Source organism: Eptatretus burgeri, chromosome 5 (genome assembly GCF_056783735.1).
Source record: "Eptatretus burgeri isolate ZD-2024b chromosome 5, Ebu_testis_v1, whole genome shotgun sequence".
Lineage (NCBI taxonomy): Eukaryota > Metazoa > Chordata > Myxini > Myxiniformes > Myxinidae > Eptatretus > Eptatretus burgeri.
Window position 1 is genome coordinate 28,989,739 of NC_140965.1, and position 18,589 is coordinate 29,008,327.

At 42.6% G+C, this 18,589-nt stretch overlaps 1 protein-coding gene across 1 annotated transcript in view; it reads right to left on the reverse strand.

Moving 5' to 3' along the window:
• LOC147026139 (inorganic pyrophosphatase 2, mitochondrial-like) overlaps window positions 1-18,589 on the reverse strand; it is a 74,322-nt gene that overhangs the window by 31,246 nt on the left and 24,487 nt on the right. The window contains exon 3 of the mRNA XM_085881249.1: window positions 4,674-4,718. Coding sequence (XP_085737375.1) covers window positions 4,674-4,718 — 45 coding nt within the window. The remainder of the gene's footprint in view (window positions 1-4,673; window positions 4,719-18,589) is intronic.

Consider the following 18,589-nt stretch of genomic DNA (forward strand, 5'->3'; position numbering starts at 1 on the left):
TTGGTCCAGCATGGTCCGGGCCTGAGTTCAGAGGGGGTTTCATCCCCAATAATCTGTTAATCCGAACGGAAACTGGCAGTTTCCGTTCGGCTGCAACTGAGCCGGGGTTGGTAATCGGAAGTTGGAACTCTACCGCAGTCGGTCAAGTGACGCGGTTCAAGAAAGACGTGCCGAGGGCGTGAATCACCGGTAGCCAAGACTGCATGGTTACTTCAGTACTTTGGCTCTCGACAAATAATCCTATGCCACGCGATCGAGATATTGGCGTTTCACGGTCGATTAATCAACCCGCCGGCTTCCAAGTTATCCAGAGCGACGGCCTATAAATTCTGGGGAGTCTGGTGGGAGACGGCATAAACTTCCCCACCTCACGGTCGTTCTCGCCACCGACCTACAACAATATATGTATGTGTGTATATATATATATATATATATATATATATATATATATATATATATATATATATATATATATATAAATATAAATATAAAATGTTCTTCAACTGCTTTACAAATGTTGTAAGACAAGCTTAATGAATGTGCTCACATTGCATTGGTACTGTACATAATAAAATCGTGGGTTGAGAGACAATGTTGTAACTGCATTTTTGGCGGGGTTGAATAAAATGGCTCTCATGTCTTTCAACACCATATTTCACGGGTTGAGACACATAATGTTGTAACTGAAAATTTCCCATTTCCTAGAAATCGCTAATGAAAGATAAATATGCTGTTGAAAGACATGAGAGCCATTTTATTCGGTTTCGGCAGAAATGCAGTTACAACATTGTGTCTCTCAACCCGCAATACATACTTTATAAACTATCTTAAATTCTAAATTGTATATACTTTATGGAAATATGTGTGTTGTTGCTGTTGATTGGCCCCGTGACTGCCCTGCACAAACAGGGTTGATAATAGTCTATCGTTAACCACAGCCTTATAGGTCTGATTGGCCCTTGGGTAAATGTGTCACAGCCCTGCCCCCAACAGGCTGATTGACAGTCAGTTTTTTTTTCGGTCGGTCCCACCCACAACCCTGATCCCTTCCTATTCCTTCACAAAGGAATGCAGTTTTGCATGCTTTTCATGGAATCCTTTCAAGCTATTAACATTGATTAGTTTGTACCTTCACACTATAAAATGCAGTAGATTGGTCTTTAAACCAATTTTGAGTTAAGCTGTCTGAAAAGAATGTCCCAAAGTTTAATGAGTGTTGTTGGATGAGGTATTCTCTGCAGATGACTGGTCAGTAATGTATAGGTTTATAAGTTCTATCCTGGTGGATTGATTTTTTTTTTTGAAGATTTGTATTGTATTGTATTCAGGCGATCCCAGCAGAAGTCGTCCACAGACTTCTTGAAAATATTTACCCAGGAAAGCTTTTGGCAGCACCGACACCAAAGAATATGATATATTAATTATTATAACAATGATGATAATAATGCATATCCAAAAAAAGAAGTGACAAAATGGTCAGAGAAAACCCCAAGACGTTCCAGAAATGAACATAAAAATAAAGTATAAAGTACAATCAATTATGCAATAATAAAATATAAATATGATGTTTTTAATTGAACATTTAGATATATTTTATATTTCCATAATGATTGAAGGCTCTTCAAGAAAATTGTACATAAATGTCATGTCAGAGAAAAACATTGTACTTTTACATGAACTTGAAACACCTGCTCCCTCCAGGCGCAGCCTGTTGGGGCAGAGAAGAAAGGGGGGGGGGATAGTGGGGCAAATATATTTTGTGCAATGGCTAATAATCCCCCATCTGCATTTGCACTGTGGTATGTGTACAGGAGAAAATCTGGGGTGGGGGGGGGATCTTTGTGCACAAAACCTGACCTTGGGTACTACTAACACGTATGCAAAATTTGGTGGAGATCAGGCCAACACTTTTTTTAGTTTGTTTGTTTTTTGTTCTCCCCTACAATTTTCAGATGTGCACATACAGAGAATTGCCTCGTTAAATATCATGCGACATTAAACAAGGCATTAGTACGCAAAGAAAAAATCGATGTGGTATATGGGATTTGAACTTTGGGGTGTCCTACACACACAGGAGCTTGTGTTTCAGATGGGAGGGCAAAATGGTGCATCTGTTGTGCATTACTTTTGCAAAAAGCGAATAATCATCGCCTACGTTTCACAAGCTTCAAAAATAAACTTTCATTTCTCTGATTATGTGAATTGGTCATAAATGTATACAATAGCGCTTGTGAAATATGGAGCAAGGACAATGCTTTCACAATGCAATATGCACCAACAGATTCACACCGAGAGCTGCATGGCGAGAAAGATGCAAATGCTTCCAAGATTTGAATGAACACAAGTTTCTTTCACTGCCAATGATCTTTGGCCATGGACACTACACAGAACTGTGTTGAGCACTCAATAAGCATTGAAAATAGACAACTGCCTGGCTGTTTTCTCCACTGAAGAAGATTAAAAGATTTCATGGTGGCAGCACACATGAACAGCAATTGTCATGGATCAATCCAATTTTTATTGCCTCACCAAAGCATGGCAAGCTTTATTACAATAAATTAGGAATATAGCTGAGCTGACCACTCCTCCTCCCAAATGCCACATATGTTCCCATTTCCTCTCCAACCCTTACCCAACTTCTCCAATCCAATTTTCTCATTTTGCTCCACTTCCTTTCAATTGCCACCTTCAACCCTGTCCAAAATTTTTGCTTATTCCTCCACCGCTCCCCAACACCATCCAATCTTCAGAGGTGTATTCGCTGTAGCATGAGCCTGCCTCTTAGGCGCGTGCACTTAACATACCCGCATCGGGTGGAGTCATCCATAAACTGTGCAGAGGAACATCCAGGGAATCAGAGAGGTCATCGATGGAGGAGAAAAACAAGGTCAGTCTGAAAACTCTGCCTTGCAATGCACCAGCCTCAAGAGTGAGATTGAGAAATAATGACATCAAGAGCAATGCATAATTTCTGCTTGCAGAGCAAATCTAACTACCTGCTATCGTCGAGGGCCTGCCATCGCAAATCCCCACCTAAAACAAGGTTGAAAGATGTCAAAAGATTTCACTAGGAATGGCCCAATACCAAATTTTGAGTTAAGTTTTTTTACCGTTTTGAAATGTGACCCCAAGTTCCACCCCGGGCCATGAACCGGTGTTCACTCTAGTTATTACGTATGCAGTTCGCCCTTTTTTCTGGGGACATTGGCGTTATCAATTGAATTGCTATTCCTGTACCCTCAAATGCTTTCAGGTGCAGCCAAGTGAGCCTTCTGGATAAAAAAAAAACAAAATCTAAAAGTTCTCAGATTCAAATAATTAAATAATTCTGGATGCCAAACCACATGGCCGATTGGGTTTAAATTTTAAACCTACGTTTCACATGTCGGCTACATTATAATTTTGAAGTTTCTCATATATTGAAGGAGCGGTTCCAGAGTAAACATTAATTAATATTTATTCTTCAATCCAACAAGGCTGCCAAACCATGAGGCCAATCGAGTTGAAATTTAAACACTTCATTCCACATGTCGGCTGCATCATCTCTGAAATTTCACATTAATTGATGTAGCAGTTCCAGAGTAAACATTAATTAATGTTTTCCATTCAATCCAATATGGCTGCCAAACGATGTACCACACATCAAAGGGGGGGGGGGGCATTTTGTTCATCATTGAGAGGCGGTCATACTTGGAGTTTTGCCTCGATCTGCTCAGCCGTTTCAGAGAAGAAGACTTTTAAAGTTATTAATTTTCAATCCAATATGGCTGCCATACCATGTGATCCATTACAACATAAATTTAAATTCTCTATCTCATGGGGAAGTGGATAATGCTTGTTAAGTTTCGTGCTGATCAGACAAGGTGCGTTTTTCTATCCAAGATGGCCTCCAAATCATGCGACTTGTGACAACATAATTTTTACCGAAAATGCAGGCATGGGGGTAGATTATAGTTGCCGAGTTTTGCTTCGATAGGTTATATGGTTCCAGAGAAAACATAATTTAACATAATTTTTGAATCCAACATGGCTGCCAAACCATGTGACCTATCAATTAGAAATTAACAAACTTATATTCTCTACTCATGTGCAATACGTCTGTGAAGCTTCCCCTTGATCTGACCAGACGTTCTGGAGAAGATGTTTGAAGGTTTTGAGGTAAATTCAATATGGCCACCAAACCATGTGACCTATCAATTAGAAATTAACAAACTTGTGAAAGGATGTCTTGGGGAAAGTGTGTGTGAATGTTTGCCTCAATCTGTTCAGCCGTTCTGGAGAATTTTTTTTTTTTAATTCAAAACAAGATGGCTGCCAAACCAAGTCACCTATGACGTCATAATATATTTTTTCTACGGTGAATTATTGTGTCGATGAGGCTCAATAAATTTCAGATTTTTCGTATGTAGCGTGCTACTTGACGAATTTTCACCAGGATACCGCTTCACCGATGTCACGAAAAATCACACGCGTTCCCGATGGGGAGTTCATTAAAATGTATGAAGCGGAAATTTTTTCCATTGCACGGTTTCAGAGATACAGATGTCCAAATGTTATCGGTTTTTTTCAAGATGGCGCCAGTACCTGTGACCTATGATGTCATAATTATCAATTAAGTATGCTATCAAAAAAGATACATACTGTGGTGAAAACTTCGTGTCGATCGGACTTACCGTTCCTGAGAAAATGATTTTTAAAGTGAAAGAACCTGCAAATTGCTGAAGGAAAAAGAAAAAATAATGAATAATAAATATAATAAGAAATAAACAGAAGAAAAACAATAGGTTACCCAGTCCATTTGACTGGGTACCCTAATAAATAAACCTGCATACAATGCAAATGCATGCACGCACACATTTGATCTTTTTGGAAGGTACAGCCATATATTCTGAAATGTACAATTTATCAAAGTCATCGTGAAATGCACATTTGTAAAAACTTAGTCTTGAGAAAACAGCCAAGAGCTTAACCAGATGTGAAAAATCAATGTGCCAAACAAATAAAAGGTCAAGGGTCAAATATCCAGTACAGTGGTGGCAAAATAGTCACTCAATCCACAAACCAAAAGTAAAAAATATCAATCAACTTCTTCCAGAGAAGCAAAATCTCAAAGCCTTTACAAAAGGAAAAAATAAAAAATAAAGCAGGGAAAGGTTAAAAAAAGGAGGGTGAAAAAAACAAAGATGAATTTTGAGGAGAGATTTATAAAACCCGAGTCGACGAAGTTGTGTGAATATTCAAAGACAGCAAGTTCCGTGGTTGATATCTAAAGAATACCAAGTGTCTTCATATTTATGCAAACTACCAGGAGATTCATGTTGTTGGACAATAGCTTTCTTTCAGCGGTGTAATGTGTCATTAGGTGAGAAATGCATGCAGGAAACCATTTATATTTGCCTTTATGGGTTATCAGAAGAATGAAAACACGACATTGAGGAGGAGGACCATTGAGAGCGCTAGTGAAGTGTTTTTAGGATTGCGGAGTGACGTGATCAAATTTATGAGCTTCACTTATAGCCTCGCTGCAAGGGGATGAAGATAAGAAGCAGGTAGGCCTGCCAACACCACCCGGTAGATGATTCAAGTTACCCAAGTGCAACGCGAGGAGAGCAAAAACCAATGTTTATGTGTTCCTTGGACAGAAACACAAATGTATTTCACAAATATAATACAGATGATAGGAAATAGTGTTACGAATTTGGAAGCTTACTGCACTCAGCATTCAAGGTCTTATAGAACAGTTATATCGGTAAGTACGTGTTTCGAGTTAGGGTTCCGTCCCTAGTCCAATGGGAATTAAATGTTCATGCGCTGCGGAGTTATTTTGATATTCAGGGTTTTCTTTTACATTTTTATATCAACAACTTTTTAACGACGACACCTGCCTTCGCTTCCTTCCACCATCCTCCACCGGCACCATTGCACGCGTGCGTGTCAGCACGTACGTGGGCGGAGTTCACGAGGACCTGACGTCTCTCTCGCCCAATCCGGGAAGTGCGAGTGAGGTTGCCGTCAGTTGGCCAATGAGCGCAGCCCACGCAGGACAATGCTATTCTCCTTGTTTGAGGGGCGGTCCACCGCGACGGCCATCACGCCCCCCCACCCCCCGGTCCAATCAGAGGACTTGGCGCCCCTTTCGGCCAATCACGGGGGCGACGAGCGCAATTGCACACCATGGGTCCGACCAATGAGGAGGCGAGTGGCCAGGAGAAGCCCCTCCCACCTGAAGAGGTGTGGTAGTCTGGACCAGCGTTGGAGAGATGGTGTGCTCATGGCAGGAGCGTTCGCGAGACAAAGTGTTCGGGGCGTTCTGTCTTGCGGAGAACGTGAAAGTCTCCTGTTCGCCTTGTAAAGGCCACGTCGCCTGGTCGCCTTGTCAGCCTCATCGTCTCGTCTGGCCTGCCGGCGTTCTGTCTGGTCCACCTTCGCGCCGGCTGGCGTCCATCATTGCACTGTGTTGCGGGTTCGAGTCCCGCCAAACCGGATCATCGAAAACCACACGAGGCGGAGAGGTGAGAGACAGGTTCTTCCCTTCGGCTCACCTCCCTCCTGAGCTGAAGGGCCGAATAAAGGTCGCGGCCATCATTTATTTTCGGTATTTGTGTGTGCGTGCGCTTCTGTGGGCCCGTCTTCAAGTAGAATTGTTTAAGTACCTTGTACATACTTGCATTTCTTTTAGTCGGTTTAATTCTGCTCCTTGTGTGATCCCATCCCCCCCCCCATTATAAATAAATCCCCTGTTAAATGAATCAGGTCATTTCTGTGTTTTCTTCATTGGTTTAGCACGGTGCGTGTTGGTGGATTAAAAAGGCCGTTGCTGCCGTAGTTATGCATTTGGACTGACGGGACCTCGGTAACCATGCGCTCGTGTTACGCACGGGTCAAGCACGGTAACGGCTCGTCCGTTCGAGCTCCGTCGAGGGTGTGAATTCCTCGGTGGCGCGCCACGTGGGCCTCGAGGTATTTTGAAGTTTGGTAAATAACCCTGTCCCACGCGGTTGAATTATTGATGATTCACGGTCCTGCAAGGGACCCGTACCTTCGGAGTTATCGGAAAGGTACGATCTAGATTCCAGGTGTTCGGTGGAGCCGACTACTGCTCCATCTAGCGTCGTGCTCGCCACCGACACCCGGCCCACAATAGCACAGTTGTTTTTTTGTACATAGAGTTGAGGCTTGTGGAAGAGCTAGTACACTGAATAGATCAGGATGTAACAGACAAAAACAGGATGTAAAACACATGCATGAAGAAGGAAACCGAGTAAGAAAAACTGGAAAATTCAGAGATTTGGGTGGGGTTAACGAGGCGAGAAAAGATAATGGCTTTGGATTTGGGACGATGTGAGATGGCAGTGAGCAGATGCCTTGGAGACATGGAGGGAAGAATGAGAATGAAGAGGATGTGGAAGTAGGTTCCACAGGAAGAAAAAAGTGAAAGAAATGAGTAAAGGTGAGCAGTGATCCTGGATTTGGGTAGTTTTACCAGAAGAGGGTTAATGGTGGACCGTTTGAGTCCTGCAGAAAGCTGGGAGTGAGGGGGACAAAACACAGAAAGAGAAGAGGTTGCAAGTCCAGAAAGGAGGCGGTAGAAGACAGAGACCACCGATCTGTCTGTGATGGCAAAGTGATACGCCCTAAGTCAGCTTCATTGTGGAAGATTCCAACGATCTTGAAGGCCTTGGTTTCCACAACATCAAGGTGAACAAGAAGTGAGACAGGGGAGCCAGCAACACAGTAATATCCCGATTTATGAATCTCTGATTTACAAACTTTCAGACTGAACTAAAGTTTTTGATGTCAAAAATTCGATATAAAACCTCAAATCCCAAAATTGCAAACTTTTACTCAACTTCAGTCAACTCTGTTTTCAATAACGAATTCAAAACGTGTCCTCGTGATCTTTTGACCAAAATTTTGATTGTGTCGTTTAATATCAACACTTATAATACTACAAAATGCCAGAGCACCACTCGCGTACATCCGGGATTACGACGTGAGAGCAACACTTCCCTCATTTTGACCTACGTGACTACATAATCACATTTGTGCTGAAATGCAGTATTTAAGTACATTTTATTTCTTCAAACCTTCTTGTGCATGATAGTACTGTACTGCACAGTATGAATCCATAACTATGTCTCCTAAAAGAAAGATAAGTGCTCAAGGAAGTGGTACGAGTGGAAAGAAAGGTAGGAAAGTGATATCGTTAGAAAGTAAATTAGAAATTCTAAGAAGGTTCGATGCTGGTTCCTACCTTAGGGACATTGCAAGTGGCCTTACAAATACAACCGTGATTATCAAATGCAAGAAAGAAAAGATCATGGTCTGCGACACCTTCCAACGCAGTGAAAAATCACCAAAGCACATAGCTCTGCAATGGAAAATATGGAGTGTTTGCAAAGTGTTTGGATTGAAAGCCAAACCTCAAAAAAAATGTTCCAGTTAATACCATGGTCATTAAAGAAAAGGCCAAGAGCCTTTTCAAAGATTCAAATTGCAGTGAAGGTGAAAGTTCCACTTGGGAGACTTTTGGTGCGAGGGACGGTGGTTTTCACGTTTTAAGAGGTCCTTACGCTTCCATAGCTTGAATGTGACAGGTGAGGCAGCCAGCGCTGATAAAGCTGCTGCCAATTCCTACCCTAAGGTGTTGAAAAAAAGCGATTCTAACAAATCGAAACAAGTATATAATGTGGATGAAACTGGCCTCTTCGGGAAAAAGATGCCTTCGAGAACTTTACTCGAAGGAAGAAATGACAGCATCTGGTTTTAAGGCTGCAACGGACCATCAAGAAGCAAGGTAAAGGTGGTAATGGAGAGGGGGATTTTAAAGTGAAACCTCTGTTTGTTTACCACTGTGAGAACCCCCATGCAATGAAGGGGTTCTCAAAGGCAAACCTTCCTGTGATCTGGTGCTCCAACAGGAAGGCATGGGTCACCATGTGCATCTTCCAGGAGTGCTTTGTTCTGCACTTGTACTACAGTAGAGCACCACTGTACGAAGAACAACCTTACCCACAAGATTCTACTGCTGCCGGACAAAGTGCCAAGCCACCCTCTGAACTTGAAAGAACTTTCTGAGCATGTTTGAGTTGCGCTTTTGCCAAAAAACACCACATCGCTGATCCAATCAATGGATCAAGGGGGAAATCGCCACATTCAAGGCATATTACCCAAGGCGCACATTCGCACAGTTAATCCGTGAGACTCAATTACTTCAGTATCTTCACCCGAACAGTGCCTAAAGTTCAGTTGGAAATCCGCAGACTGGCAAGAGATGTTGGCTTCGAGGACGTTAACAAAGAAGATGTGGAGGAAATGCGAGCCAGTCATGAGGAAGACCTCACCAATGAGGAACTTATGCAGCTGGGGCAACAGTGTGCTGCCTTGAGTGGTGAGGAGGTAACAATGAGGGAGAAATCACCTCACTGTGAAAAAAATTGTCCACATTCTTCAAAGATTTTTTCCTTCATCCCATGTCTTAAAATGTCCAACTGACGTTTTCCCCCTAGACCAGTGTTTCTCAACCGGGGTTCCCCGGAACCCAAGGGTTCCGCAAGAGGTTGCTAGGGGTTCCACGAGAAACAGCAATAAATAGGCTAATGTATTTTTGAGTAGTTTTTGTTTGATTTAATATTCGTAATTTTACTATACACGTACGGCATATTGTTGGAAAACTCCTTGGTTATTACAATAGAAGCTTCAACCTCTTATATTATTTACAATTATAACAACCATAGGGAATGTATTTAACGATGTCTATATGGCGCCATTGTGAAACCGCCCTCACTGGTTAGTGGACGTCCTGTACGTGGCGGATACGCGTATCATTGAGTGACTGACTCAAGTACCAGTCTCCGACTGCTCGTTTGTTTGTTTGTGAACAGGATTACGGAAAAACTCCTGGACGGATTTCAACGAAACTTGATGGGGGGATAAGGTATGGTCCAAGGATCATGCCATTAGATTTTGGACTTGGTCCAAAGTCCAATATGGCCACTATGGATATTTGAATTTTTTTTTTTTTGCATTTCTACTTATTTTAAGTGATTTCCAACCCCCCAAAAATTTGTTAGAGAAAAAAACAACAAATTTTGCAACTTTTTTTTTTCAAAAAAATTGATTTTTTTTTGCATTTCTACATGCGCGTCGATCTAGTTTAGTTTATTCAATCGTGGTTCAGTAGACTCTGATCCATTTTGACCTACAATGAATAGGATATCAGGTTCACTTAAGTGACCCAGCAGTATGGGCGGTGGAAGTTTTTCACTCTACCTAGTGCTTCCCCTCTAGTTTGTGTCTGATTTTCACTGAATAAACCTGTGACTTCAGCATACCCCAGAAGCAGCAATCAAGGGGGTTCAGATCTGGCGAGCGTGCAGCCCACTCCACTGGGCCACATTGTCCAATCCAGTTTGGGAAATTATCATCCAACCATTCCCTCACCACTCTGACATAATATTATCTATGTTTCCAGACTTTATGGCAACCTGTAAATACATACATACAATTTGTTGGATTCTTGTTGATCCTTTCAAAAGTAAAGAAAAAACCACAAAGAATGCTGTGACAAAGATGAAGCCATTATACTGGCTTGTGCCCAGCCAATGGGCCCAAGGGCTCCTGTTGGACAGAATGCAGCAGTTACCCAACAGATATTAAAGTACTTGTTAACCTGAACAATTCGGACAAAAACATATGCATGCAAAAATACAAAATCAATAAGTGAAAAAAAACCAAGAAAAACAAAGTTTTCAGCAATAAACTGCATTTTCTCAGTTAAAACATTACCAATTACCAAAAATCATAGTTGAGGCTCGTACAAGAGCCAACACAGAACGTACAAGGGGAGCAGGAGACAAGAGGGGCAGGAGAGGGAAGGAAAAAAACAGTGTGAAACAGACATGAGGAGATCTGTGGGAGGGAGAGGATGGGGCAGAGAACAAAGGGTAAACAAGATGGACACTACAGAGACTTTCAGGAAGGAAAGCAGGGAATTTGAAAGAGGTGGGTTTGGGGTGGATAACTGGGGGTAGAAAAGATCATGGCTTTTGGATGGAGAAAGATAAGAGATGGTGGTGAACAGCTGCTTTGAAGACTTGGAGGGAAGAGTGGGATTGAAGAGAGTGTGAGAGTTTGTTCCAAAGGTGGGGAAAAAAAAAAAAACAGAGGAATGAAAGAGTGAAGGTGAGCAGCGATTCATGATTTTGGTAGTTTTACCAGCGGACCTTGAGTGACCTGCAGAAATATGGGGGGTGAATATCTCAGACAGAGCAGGGGAGCGAGGCGAGAGAGGAGACGGTCGAAGACAGAAAGACCACTGACCTGCTGCGGTGAGAGAGTGAGAGGCCCAAAGACAGCCTCATCATAGGAGATACCAATAATCCTAAATGTCTTGGTTTCCACAGCATGAAGCTGAGGAAGGTGAGAGGCAAGAGCACCAGCCCAGAGTGGAGAGCAATACTCCATCAGGCTGCGGACAAGAGCTTTGCATGTGGTCAGGAGCTCAGCTGTGCCAAGGAAGGAATTTGCATGACGGAGGATGCTCAGTGGGCAACTGGCTTTGGAGGCCATGTTGGAAATGTGGCTTTCCCAGGAAAGATCATGGCAGGTTGTGAGACCCAGAAGCTTGCATGAGAGGACTTCTATAGGAATGTTGAGAAAGTAGATGGGGGGGGGGGTTCCAGACATCATTTTCGGAGAGACATCGTGAGGGTGAGAGATTTGTCAGGATTGAAAGACATGTTCCATGTGCTCGACCAGCTTGTGATTTTATCCACATCTGCAGAGAGTGAAGAGGCTGCTACTTGCTGATCTGAGGGATGACAGATGGTATGTCAGAGGATGGAATCATCAGCAAAACGTAAATAGGATTTTCCAGTCAGAGAGCTCATTGATGAAAACCAGAAAAGAACAGGGCCCAGAACGCTGCCTTGAGGAACTCCAGCCTGGACCGTTAGAGGGGATGAGAGAACTCCATTTAAGGCCACACGTTGGCTGCAACAGGAGAATAAGTCTGCTCGCTATGAGTGGAGATGACCTGGGATACCATCGGAGTTTTTTCCCCATTTTACCAACATGGCTGCCACACCACATGACCTATGATGTCATAATTATAAATCATACATTGGACTCGAGTTGTCACTCCTATGGTGAAAAAAATGTTGGCTCGATCCGACAAGAGATTGCAGAGAACACTATTAAAGTTCTGTGTGAACAAACAAACAAATGCAATACCCTCTCCAAACGGATCCAAACACGAGTGTTGGAGGAAATAAATAAATAAATAAAAGAAAGAGTTGACTTTTTTTTTCAAAAGCACCTTGAACCCTCAACTAAACACAATGTCGAGATTTCAAAAAAAATAAATTTACAAACACGAAGGTGGCAAGACCATGCGATTTTCACCTGTACAAGTGGAATAATAATTTTTTTTATTTATTTTTTTCTTAAGCTAACGTCCCCTGCCAGAGGAAGTGGGTATTTTTTATGAAGGGGTGGGATGTGGGAGGGGAGCACAACCAGAATTTTTATAAAGTGATGCACAAAGAAAAATGTTTTAAAATGGGTGAAGATGTTTTGACCCAAAAAAATTATGTCATGCAAGATGCAACCACTTTTTATAAAGAGGGTGAAAACAGTTTAGAAAATTGGGGAGGGAGGGGTGGTGAGGGGTAGGGGGAAAGAGTGCAAGAATCATCTTTCAACAGCAGGGAGAGGGATCTAACTACATTTTTTATAATCGCAGAGGGAAGGATATAACTACATTTCTTAACCAGAGAGTTGGTGTCAAAGCCACCCAATGCTCGCCTGTTTATACATTTATCGTTTTTAAAAGACTAGTCTAATTATATTTTTTATAAAGCATTGCAGTGAAGTCTGATCCAAATAATTTTAAAGCAATATATGTATTTGTATATTGTAATCAGTAAAAAATAGTGTGGAAGATAAAAACATTAGAAAGGAAATAACTTGCGCCAAAACCTTTAACATTTTCACGCTGACGCTCACGCCGGGGGTATCGCTATAGCTCTGTTCTTTGAACAGGCGAGCTAAAAATTAGAAAGGGAGAGGGGGGTGTCAGTATACATCTCAACCTTATACAATGAAAAAACTGCTTGGTGGATCTCAACCAAATTTTTTTAATACGTGCCCAGGGTACCCAGGATCACATCATGGGCACAAAAAAATCCCTTGACCCCCGGAACCCTGTGAGGGTGGGAAAATGAGCATGCCGATTCTGTGTATGTATATTTGTTGATTAAAAGAAAAAAATACCACGTAGTCTTCCGCTTTCCTCTTCCATGGTAGCATGCATGCATCCACACACCACAAAAAAAAAAGAAGAAAAAAAAGACAGCATGGGTAGTTCTTTCTGTAGTGCAAAATACTTTTTTTTTAATCCATGAAAACAAGGGCTGCTAAAAGGAGACTCCAAAAATCGTGTTCCACATAAACAGTTTCAAGCTTTGTGTCCAACTCCTGTGTCCAACTTAAACACCCCATGCATACATATTTTGCATCCTGCTTTTGTCCATTACATCTTGATCCGTTCACTGTAAGAGCACTTTCACGGAGCCTCGAGTGTGTATACGAAAAAAAAAAGAAAGAAACAAAAAAAAAAAAACGCTTCAGAGTCAGTTGATGGCAGGAAAGACTCATGGATGAGAGAGCACTCAGCAGTGCAATGACACAATCAGTGGAATCTGAAGATGCACATGAGGAGAGACAACTGAAAATGACAAAGCACTCAGCCAGAATGACACGAGTATGAAAATGCACGTGACAACAGGCTCTCGCATGATCACATTGCCCTGTCGTATAAAGTTCCATCAGCATTTGTAAGAGGCGTTAAGGCTCCATCAAAAGACTGCCTGTCCGGATGATGTAACATTTTCCCCAAGAACTACACACTGCCCATAAGCACAATGTAAACACTTTTATATGCTGACAAGTCATCATTGTGTTGCTCATCTTTACAGAGGAATGACCAGGTTTTTGGTGTGAAATCAGAAAAAAAAAAAAAAAAATCAAAAAATCAACTTGACTGCCAAAGAGAGCCTTTATAAATCAGGTGCTAATTAATCCTCCTCAACTGACCCAAGGAATCAACGAACTTTATGACATGGGAGATGCATTCCTGAATGACATCAGTGAGTTCAATAATGCCTCTGGCAAAGAGTTCAATCAAATGCAAAGAGGTGTATTATCCACGAGGACCATTTAACCCAAGATTCAAAATCCAGGGGTCCAACATCTTTCATAGAATAGGATGCCTAATACTCATGGAAGGAAACCCAAAGTTTGCCCAGATGTTCTTCCATAAACAGTTACCATAAAATCCAGATCTGCATGAGACAAACCTCACCTCTTGAAGGCCTCCTATTCAAAGCACAGGAGGCTCTTCACTCATGCAACCACTTCATTATAAGATATCAAGAGCATGTTGGAACGGCATCACAATAATCCTGGAGTTAAGCTTCTCCTTTATGCTGGATCCATCCAACAGATACCCATGATAAACAGTACAACCAAGCTGCTGCATCTGAGAGTGCAGCTATCATGGCAGGGGAGAACTAGAGGGGGAACACTCGGGAGAGTGCAAAACCTCCGCCGCCAATACTGCTGGGTCACTCAAGTGAACCTTATATCTTGTTCATTAAATATGATGTCAACAGTGCTGAGAGTTATAGTTCTTTTCTCCAACATTTTTTTTTTGGGGGGGGGGGGGGGGTTGGAAAGAAATTAAAAATGTAAAAATCTAAAAAAAAAAAAAAAAAAACGAAATTTTGTTGAAAAAAGTTGCAAAAATTTTCTCTAAATTTTTTTTTTTTTTTTGGGGGGGGTTGGAAATCACTTAAAACATATAGAAATGTCAAAAAAAATTCCCCTTTTTGGGGGGTAACAATTTTTGGGGGTTGGAAATCACTTAAAATATGTAGAAATGCAAAAAAAAATTTCTCTAACAATTTTTTTGGGGGGGATAATTTTTTGGGGGGGTTGGAAATCACTTAAAACATGTAGAAAAGCAAAAAAAAACTCTATTTTTTTGGGGGGGGTTGGAAATCACTTAAAACATGTAGAAATGCAAAAAAAAAATTCCCCTAACAATTTTTTGGGGGGTTGGAAATCACAAAACATGTAGAAAAACAAAAAAAAAAAAAAAAAAAATCTATTTTGTGGGGGGGAGGGATAAAAAAAAATTTGGGGGGGGGTTGGAAATCACTTAAAACATGTAGAAATGCAAAAAAAAAAATTTCTCTAACAATTTTTTTTGGGGGGGGGGGACCAAGTTCAAAATTTAATGGCATGATCCTTGGACCATACCAAACCCCCCCCCCTCCCACCAAGTTTTGTCGAAATCCGTCAAGGAGTTTTTCTGTAATAGTGTTCACAAACAAACAGAAAGGGGTGAAAACAGTAACCTCCATCCATCTTCGAAGATGGCGGAAGTTAACAAAGGCTATGCATACGATGCACGCAAGACTTGAGTTGTGAAGTGGAGAGATGCAGAGGATCAGTGAAATCCATCACTCTTATGACCCTCTGAACTAGGTACTCCAATTATCGGTGGAACAGAAAGATACCATTGCACCTTGAAGACAAAACCAGGCAAGAGGATGTCACTTGCTCAATTCCAGATATACCAGTTTCAGGAGCACAAAACATCTTCACATTACAACCTCCTCCTCTGAGTAAAATGGCTGCTACAACAGTATATGGTGGACAAGCATGCAAAGTACAACTACGACTCACGTGGGTCATGGATAAACAAGGATGATCAAAGCTGAAAAGTATTGTGGCCCAATGGATGGAATCAACAATTACAAAGTCAGAGCTGGAAGCAGAGCGAGTCATCCTTCCACAGTCAGTCTATGATTCACCAAGGTGGTATACCAACAGTTCCAGGATGTCATTGCCAAAGTCAGAGCTTATGGAAAACCTGACTACTCGATCACCTTCACGTGCAACTTCACATCACAGGCCCAACTGGCCAGAAATAAGAGCATTTCTTCTCCCAGGATAATCACAAAAAGACAGACCTGACATCACTGCCCACACCTCTTCAACAACAACAAATGAGTTATATTCAAAGACCTCACCAAGAACGACATCCTCAGGAAAACCGAGGCAAGCATCTGTGTTGAGAAGACCAAAAGTGTGGAATGCCAGAGAGTACAATTGTCGACATTACACATTGTATAATTTACAGATCTGAGCAAATTGCTGAAAAATATATTATTGAACAAGTAGGGCATGTGACCACATTCTCAAAGGCAGCATACATCAAAAGGAAAAAAAAAATTAAACATGTTGCCTGCATAATTTAGACTCCCTTTCTTTTGTTACAGCGCATGCACATAGTGCTGACCATGAATGACGAGGATAAGACATGTACTCGAACTGATGTCAACAAGGCTACAAATACAGAGCTATGAGATCAACAGAACCAGGAGCTGTGAAGACTTGTCAACATGTGCAAGATCCATGAAAAGTATGGTGCTGATAATCATGGAGCACGTTGCATGATGAAGCAGACATGTCAGTAATATTGTTGCGAATTTGGAAGCTTACTGCACACAACAGCCAGGTCCTATAGATCGGCTACATCGGTAAGTACGCGTTTCGAGTCAGGGTCCCGTCCTATGTTTAATGGGTGATCAATTGTGCGTGCGCTGAGAGTTATTTGAAAGTTAGAATTTTTACATTTTAAACGTCACAACAACGACACCTGCCTTCGCTTCCTCCCACCATCCTCTACCGGCACCATTGCACGCGTGCGTGTCAGCACGTACGTGGGCGGAGTCCAATGTGCCAGGCGGAGTTTCTTCGGACGTTGGAGTCTTGGATTTCGCTCCAAATATGGGCATGGCTCCCCTCTCAGCCAATCGGAGGGGTGCGAGCACGTCTGCCGCCTCTCGGCCAATGGGAAGCCAACGCAACATGTTGCTGCTAGACTTACTGGTCGAGGGGCGGAGACATGAGCACCCCCCCCCGACCAATCTCGGACGGCCAAGAGATCGCCCGACACGCCTGTCCAATGAGGTCGGAATGACGCGAGACGGATCCCTCCCACCTGTGAAATAGGAGGGATAATTGTGTGGCGCGACCGAGTGAGAGAGTCGGAGGGTTTGATGGTTGAGGCTGAGAGTCTTACCACCGTGAATCGCCTGCCTGCAAGCCGGAGGAGAATTGCTTGCCTGCCTGCCGAGCTGACTTGATTTGCCTGCCTCGTCGCCTGTTTTTGCCGGTGGAGCATGCCAGCGCCCAATGCTATCCTCCGTACCTGATGCTTGGAGCGGCATCATGTTGCGGGTTCCAGTCCCACCGGGCCCGATCGTCGAGAACCGCACGAAGTGGGAAGGTCCAAGTCAGGCTCTTACCTCCAACTCACCTTCTTCCCTCCAAGCTGGGGGTATCAATAAAGGCCACGGCCACCATTTCTTTTGGGGGGGGTGTCTGTGTGTCGCCGTCCTGTAAGTAAAATTGTTTAAGTGCCTAGTACATACCTGCATTGCTTTTATTCGGTTAACTCTGCCTTCTTGCATGCTCCCCTTCCCCATTATAAATAAATATCCGTTTGTTGAATGTTCCAGCTCGTTTCTGTGTTTCTTCTATTGGCTTGGCACAGTGTGTGTTGAGAAATAGCCAGGTAGTAAATTGTTCATTTGGACCGACAGACCTCGGTAGTCTCCGCTTGGGTTACACACGGTTCAGGCACGGTAACGGCTCGTTCCGCTCGAGGGTGTGAATTCCCCGGTAGTTTTTCCGCGTGGGTAATTAGGTATATTGAAGTTTGGCAATTGACCCTACCCCACGCAGTCGAATTATTATTGGTGATCCATGGTCCTGTAAGGGACCCGTGCCTTCCGGGCTTATCCAAGGGTCACGACCTAAATTCCGGGTGTTCGGTGGAGCCGACTCTACTGCTCCCTCTAGCGGTCATGCTCGCCACCGGCCCCCCGGCCCTGCAACAATATTTCCCAAAGGAAGAGCTTTTTCATACCTTCGTTTGAAAGCACTCATTTCTCCTGTATTGCAGATGTAATGAGGTAGATGGTGGCCAAAAGCTTGAAGAAGAGTGTGGAAAATCATGATATCAAAGTGAAGTCATCAGCTCAGTAGAAGCAGGGACATACATGTATTAAGGATTTGCATAAAGGCTTTGATAAGATTATGCTTAAAGTTGGGGGTTGGGGGCATGAGAGGATTGGACATGCTGGAACACAATGTTGAACATAATGAGAATGAATGGCTCCAAAATGCCGACAACACAAGGTCTTCAGAGGTACATGCTGGAGGTTATGTGAATTTCCAATTCAGGACAAACCCAAATGTTCTTGGATCTCTTCCAAGTTCACTTGGAAAATTAACAACACGTCCCTTACGAACCAAATGGAGCAAGAGTAGCAAGAGCAGAGAAGGGTCCACCAGTTACATAGCAGACTGCTTTCTTCCAACTCATTCAAGACACTCCTGAGGCAAGAAGTATTATCTGTCTATCCTGATGTTCACAAGCACAACAAATGGCAAAACAACAGATTGAACTAGACGGGGAGCACTCGGTAGAGTGCAAAACCTTCGCCGCCAA